General features: G+C 47.7%; 1 protein-coding gene and 1 pseudogene across 1 annotated transcript in view; one reads left to right on the forward strand and one right to left on the reverse strand.

Moving 5' to 3' along the window:
* MCCC2 (methylcrotonyl-CoA carboxylase subunit 2) overlaps positions 1-5,880 on the reverse strand; it is a 78,073-nt gene extending 72,193 nt beyond the window's left edge. The window contains exons 1-2 of the mRNA XM_006078192.4: positions 5,578-5,880; positions 13-79 (exon numbers count right to left, since the gene is read on the reverse strand). Coding sequence (XP_006078254.1) covers positions 13-79; positions 5,578-5,706 — 196 coding nt within the window. The 5' untranslated portion in view covers positions 5,707-5,880. The remainder of the gene's footprint in view (positions 1-12; positions 80-5,577) is intronic.
* On the forward strand, positions 1,327-1,947 carry LOC102413994 (annotated as a pseudogene).
* Positions 5,881-6,513: the final 633 nt, after the last annotated feature.

Here is a 6,513-nt window from a genome sequence, read left to right on the forward strand (position 1 = left end):
CTGAGCGCTTACCTAGTCTGATGCTCTGTGCTCGCTCGTGGAGTTGATTTACTAGTGCTTTCATCTGTTCATAGTTTTCCTAAAACAGAAACAAGGAAAAAGAGAGAGAGTATTCTAGGAAACCAATGAAGTTTTTTTTTTGTTTTTTGTTTTTTTTTTTAACCATAATGAGGGTTAAGGAGCACAGTATTAGATGCCAACCGTATGTGGCCTCCACACTGGGCCACTTCCGTACTGAGCCAACTCCAATATACAAACTAAAAAAGTTAGTTCATGCCTCTCTGTCTTTGCTCAATGTCTTCTGCACTACCACGACCCCGCTCTAGTCCATCTATATAAATCTCACCCTCTATTTATTTATTTATCTATTTATTGGCCACCCCTCAAGGCATGTGGAAGCTTAGTTCCCTGATCAGAGATGAAACTCATGCCTCTGGCATGCGTGGAAACGCTGAGTCTTAACCACTGGACTGCCAGAGAAGTCCCTCACCATCCCCTTTTAAAGCCTAATTCATATTCCATCTCATCTCCAACTTAATTTTTGGCTACTGCCACTCATTTTAACCACTTCCTTCCTTTCACGTCTACTGAGCTTACCTCTACTTGTTTTACTTTGTTTGGGAATATAAACTCTTTGAGGGTTAGAATGCCATCTTCTTTTTCTGTCCTATCAAATACTATTGTGAGGAGACACCAACCAATTCAGAAATACTTGCTTTTACACTTACTGACAATTTACACTTAAAAATAAAGCCCAGGGGAAAACGGATCCTATTTTATGTTTTAAAAGGATCAGAGGGAAATTCCCTGGTGGTCCAGTAGTTAGGATTCCAGGCTTTCACTGCCCTGCCAAGGGCACGGATTCAATCCCTGGTTAAGGAGCTAGGATCCCACAAACCATGAGACACCGCCAAAAACTAGAAAAATAAAATCAATCTCTGAATCTGTCCACATTATGTGATTTGACAAGTGGAATGTAGGCAAAAGGGACAGTGTACCAACTGCAAGCAGAGGCTTTAAGAGGGACAAGGTACTTCCACCTCTTTCCTCTTGTGCCCCAGACTTCCATAATGAGAGGAGCATCCCACAGCTGTCACTACCCCTTCATTCTGGGTCCTGGAATAAGAAACAAGTGGAGCAGGGACTTCCCTGGTAGTCTAGTGGTTAAGAATCAGCCTTTCAAAGCAGGGGATGTGGGTTCCATCTTTGGTTGGGGAACTAAGATCCCACATGCCACAGGACAACTATACCAGTACATACCAGTGAAGACATAATGCAGCCAGAACTTTAAAAAAGAAAAGAGGGCAGCCATCAGGGTGAGCCGACATGGGCGCCTACAAGTACATCCAGGAGCTGTGGAGAAGAAGCAGTCGGACGTGACGCGCTTCCTGCTGCGGGTGCGCTGCTGGCGCTACCGCCAGCTCTCGGCGCTGCCCCGCGCCCCGCGCCCCGCGCCCCACTCGGCCCGACAAGGCGCACAGGCTGGGCTACAAGGCCAAACAAGGCTATGTCATATACCGGATCCGTGTGCGCCGCGAGGGCCGCAAACGCCCAGTTCCTAAAGGTGCCACCTACGGCAAGCCTGTCCACCATGGTGTCAACCAGCTCAAGTTGGCTCGAAGCCTGCAGTCAGTTGCGGAGGAGCATGCTGGCCACCACTGTGGGGCCGTGAGGGTCCTGAATTCCTACTGGGTGGGTGAAGATTCTACGTACAAATTTTTTGAGGTTATCCTCATTGATCCATTCCATAAAGCTATCAGAAGAAACCCTGACACCCAGTGGATCACCAAACCAGTCCACAAGCACAGGGAAATGCGGGGGCTGACATCTGCAGGCAGAAAGAGCCGCGGCCTGGGCAAGGGCCACAAGTCCCACCACACTATTGGTGGCGCTCACCGTGCAGCGTGGAGAGGGCGCAATACTCTCCAGCTCCACTGCTACCGCTAATATACGTAATGGTCAAGTCACTCCATTCTTGAAAAGGCTATTGAGAAAACTCATCGTTGGTGTCAATGCAAGTTCAACTGGCCTCCAACTTCATATTGTCTACAGTTCCCATCCCTGCTCAAACCAGCCTCACAGTTCCAGACTTGCTGGGCGCCACCTGTGGTTGCCCTTACTGCCTCATTCTGCTTGTTCCATCATGTCCTCCCGTAGACTAGACTTCTGTTTCCCAGGGTGGATTTGAGTGTAGGAAATACAGAAGAGGAATTACCCCAATTCTTGGCTTGCTATCTTCATAAATGGTTTGATTCTGAAATTTAATTGCTGGTTTTCTTGAACCAATTTTTTTTTCCTTCAAGGGTCTTTAAAAAGGCCCACTTAAGTGATTTCCAGAAAACAGGCTTGCAAAACCATTTAAGACCCAAATTCCTTCTGACTCAAAAAAATCTTAAACCATATTATTTTGTGTGTGGAGGTTGTTCAACTACATAATAACAGAATAAATGTCTATTAAACCAAAAAAGAAAAAGAAAAGCAACAGTGTGGACCTGAATCTAATATGGCCCTGGAGCGGAGCTGCCACGGCCGCCCCAAGTGTGAAAACTAAATACTTGTTCTTTTGAACACTAAAATCTTGGGACTGGTTGCTACTCAGCATTACTGAATTAACACCTAGCTAAAATAGATCACGAGATGACCTTGAGAAGAGGAGGCAAAGTAGCAAGAGCTAATACTTCTTGAGGGTTTATTGTACTTCAGGCACTGTAACTAACTGTCTTGATAAATGAAAATACACCTAATCATTAATGCCACAACACAACTGAGGCACAGAGAAGTAAGTAATTCGTCCAAGATCACTCAGCTAACAAGCAGTAGAATTAGGATTTTAAACCAAAGCTCTAGAATCTTGTTCCTAAAGTACAATGCCTCTTCTGCCCACTGAAAGGGCCACTGTTAACATTTCCTCCAGGTTTTCCCCCTCTATGGAAAAATGTTCCTTGTTTACTTTTAAATAGATATGAAATACTAAACCAGTGTTTTTTCCACCACAGCACAATTACTTCCCTATTCTAATTACTAGCACACAGACTAAACCAGAAGATAAAACATTTTACACAGAGAAAGAAATTATAATCTCAGGCTCACACTCCCTAACCCCTGACTAGCAGCTGCTTATCAAAGACATCAGCCCAGACCTGACCTCAAAAAGACGGCAGACCGATAAGCTCCAGGAGCTCATTCCCTCACACAGACATCACAGAACAACCCCAAACCTTACAGGAGCTCTGGAGAACACTCAGAGGTCCACAGCAATCAAGAGAACACACCACGAAGAAGTCACATTCGATGCGGCGGGAAACCCATTCTCTACCCTGCTGCCCTGCCGGTTATTCTGCCACGTTCACAGTATCATGCCACTTCTCTACTTAAATGCCAGCAAACAGACTGCAAAGGGACATCAAAATGTGGCTCCGGCACATGGCTTCCCTCCTTTACCTGACCACGTAAGCAATCCCATCTACCCCATGAACTCCACACCCTGGCCAGGACTTCCAACTTCTCACTCCCACTAACTGCCTTCATAATTTAGAACCTATGTTCTCATGACTTCTTTTGGTTGAAGAGCCCCATTCTCCACCCTGAACCTGGACAGTTCTTACTCAAGAGCCAACTCACTCATTACTTCCTATCTTTCTGCAACCACTTTCTAGGCTTTAGACACCCCTCATCACAATGCACTGCTTTCTTGTCTGTCTCCCCGACAAAAATATGATTCCATTCTTGCACATCTATTCCAAGTACCTAAATAGTGGTTTCCCTGATAGCTCAGTGCTGAAGAATTGACGCTTCTGAACTGTGGTGTTGGAGAAGACTCTTGAGTCCCTCGGACTGCAAGGAGATCCAACCAGTCCATTCCAAAGGAAATCAGCCCTCGGTGTTCTTTGGAAGGAATGATGCTAAAGCTGAAACTCCAGTACTTTGGCCACCTCATGCGAAGACTTGACTCATTGGAAAAGAGTCTGATGCTGGGAGGGATTGGGGGCAGGAGGAGAAGGGGACGACAGAGGATGCGATGGCTGGATGGCATCACTGACTCGATGGACGTGAGTCTGAGTGAACTTCAGGAGTTGGTGATGGACAGGCAGGCCTGGGGTGCTGTGATTCTTGGGGTCGCAAAGAGTCGGACACGACTGAGCGACTGAATGACTGAACTGAACTGAACTGAACTGATAGCTCAGTTGATAAAGAATCTGCCTGCAATGCAGGAGACCCCGGTTCAATTCCTGGGTCGGGAAGATCTGCTGGAGAAGGGATAGGCTACCAACTCCAGTATTCTTGGGCTTCCCTTGTGGCTCAACTGGTTAAGACTCCGCCTGCAGTGAGGGAGACCAGGGTTCGATTCCTGGGTTGGGAAGATCCCCTGGAGAAGGGAAAGGCTACCCACTCCAGTATTCTGGCCTGGAGGATTCCATGGACAGAATAGCCCATGCAGTAGTAAAGAGTGGGACGCTACTGAGCGACTTTCACTTTCACATAGTGCCTAAATCACAATAACCATTTAATGTTTCTGAATGAAACAGTCTCCCTTGGTCTCAGGAAATCTAAAAACTTCTTTAAGTCTCTCACTGGATATTGTTTCTGCCTCAGTCTGATTTTCTTTCAACCTATTTGCTTTTCCAAAGGGAGGAATTATTTAATATGTCTTTTCTGGGGACTTCCCTGGTGGTCCAGAGGTTAAGAATCTGCCTGCCAATTCAAGGGACACAGGTTTGATCCCTGGTCCGGGAAGATCTCACATGCTGAGGGGCTACTAAGCCCGTGTGCCACAACAACTGAAGCCCACGGGCCCAGAGCCTGTGCTCCACAAAAAGAGAAGCCACTGCAAGGAGAAGCCCACACACTTCAACTAGAGAAAGCCCACTAGCAGCAAGGAAGCCTCAGCACCGCCAAAAATAAATAAAATAAAATGTATCTCCTGAGAGTTATCTGCACAACTTAAACGTTATCTGTATAGGCTTAGAAACCATGGGATAGACTGAAAATTTCCAGCTGATATTTCATAAACCAGGAGTTGATTGTGTGACCTGTGGCACCTCCAAATTCCAAGAGGAGTAGATTGTGTGACCTGTGGCACCTCCAAATTCCAAGAAAAGCTATTTAAATACAAGTATTTTCCATTAACATAACCAACCATCTCAAATATAGGGTTAGCTGTGTTCGGCCAGTGGTTCCCAAAGCTAGCTGCCTCCAAGGCCTTTGCCCCTCCTCACCCCCAACCTAATTAACCATGCAAACACCAGGACCCCACCCTGGAAGACCAAAACGGCCCAGGGTGAGGCTTAAGGCGGCTGTAACTCGAACGAGCTCCCGGAGAACCACTGGCTTTGAGAACCACTTATTTTAAAGATACAAAGGACAGTGCCAGTGCTAAAAGTGAACTAAAATGTATCTGATTTGTTTTCTTTTTCAAACTTCACGACCTCCTAGTGCGTCCCAGAATCATGACTGCGGATCCAGAGAAAAGAGGAGCTACTCTTAAAAGTAGCCTACCCTCTATGCTTCCCAGTCCGGCCAACACCTTGTCCCGTCGTTGAAGAGGAATCACTGACCCGGGCCGCTCACCCACCCTACCTGGTAGATGGCAGAGCTCGAGTCCGGTTGGGTGCCCAGGGTAGCCACGGAGTCCCCATGATAGGAACGCAGCGCTGGGGCAGCGGCGCGGGCGCACGGCCGCAGGGCTAATCTCAGAGCGGCCCACATGGCAGCAGGCACAGAGGCAGGAAGCTGCGTGAGAGAGCGGCCTGCGCCGATTCGGAGCCGAAGCTTCCCCCGCCAACTCCTCGGCTTCGGGATACACCTCGGCCCAGATCCTTGCTGTCCCAACTCGCCTGAACCCTCCGGGAGTCTCCGGTAAGCCCAGGCACGTGTCGGCGAGCGCGGCCCCTGATTGGTCGATGTTGAGCACCACGCCTCCCGAACTCAGCCAATGAGGGACAGAGATGCAGCCTCGCGAGGCCGGTCTGTTCCCGAGCCCTTGAGCATTGCGAATCGCAGGACGGAGCTGCGGAGCCGCGGCTGAATTTCTTTGCTTGTCTGGGAGCTTCTTCTACGTGCTGTTTTCTTCTTCCCCTACTGCTAGAAAGGGTATTCCGGGACTTGAAAAAGCTTATTCTTATATGAGATCTGGAAACCGAACAGGCTTATAAAACTGTCCTAAGAAATTAAACTCTTTAAAGGCGATAACCATCCGTTCAACAAATATTTCTTCAGTGTCCCCTATCAGGTGCTCTTTTGGAGCTGGGGATACACTGGAGAACAGGCCAAACGTACCCTTTTATAAAGCGGAGAGAACATAAATTTAAAATTCTGGTAGTGATAAAGTACATCCTAGATGTACGATTATAACGTACTTCTAAAACCTAGCCTGTAACAAGTCAGCTCAGTTCAGCCGCTCAGTTGTGTCCGACTCTGCGACCCTATGGTCCCTGTCCATCACCCAGAGCTTGTTCCAATTCATGTCCATCGAGTCGGTGATGCCATCCAACCATCTCATCCTCTGTCTTCCCC

This window comes from Bubalus bubalis, chromosome 19 (genome assembly GCF_019923935.1).
Source record: "Bubalus bubalis isolate 160015118507 breed Murrah chromosome 19, NDDB_SH_1, whole genome shotgun sequence".
NCBI lineage: Eukaryota > Metazoa > Chordata > Mammalia > Artiodactyla > Bovidae > Bubalus > Bubalus bubalis.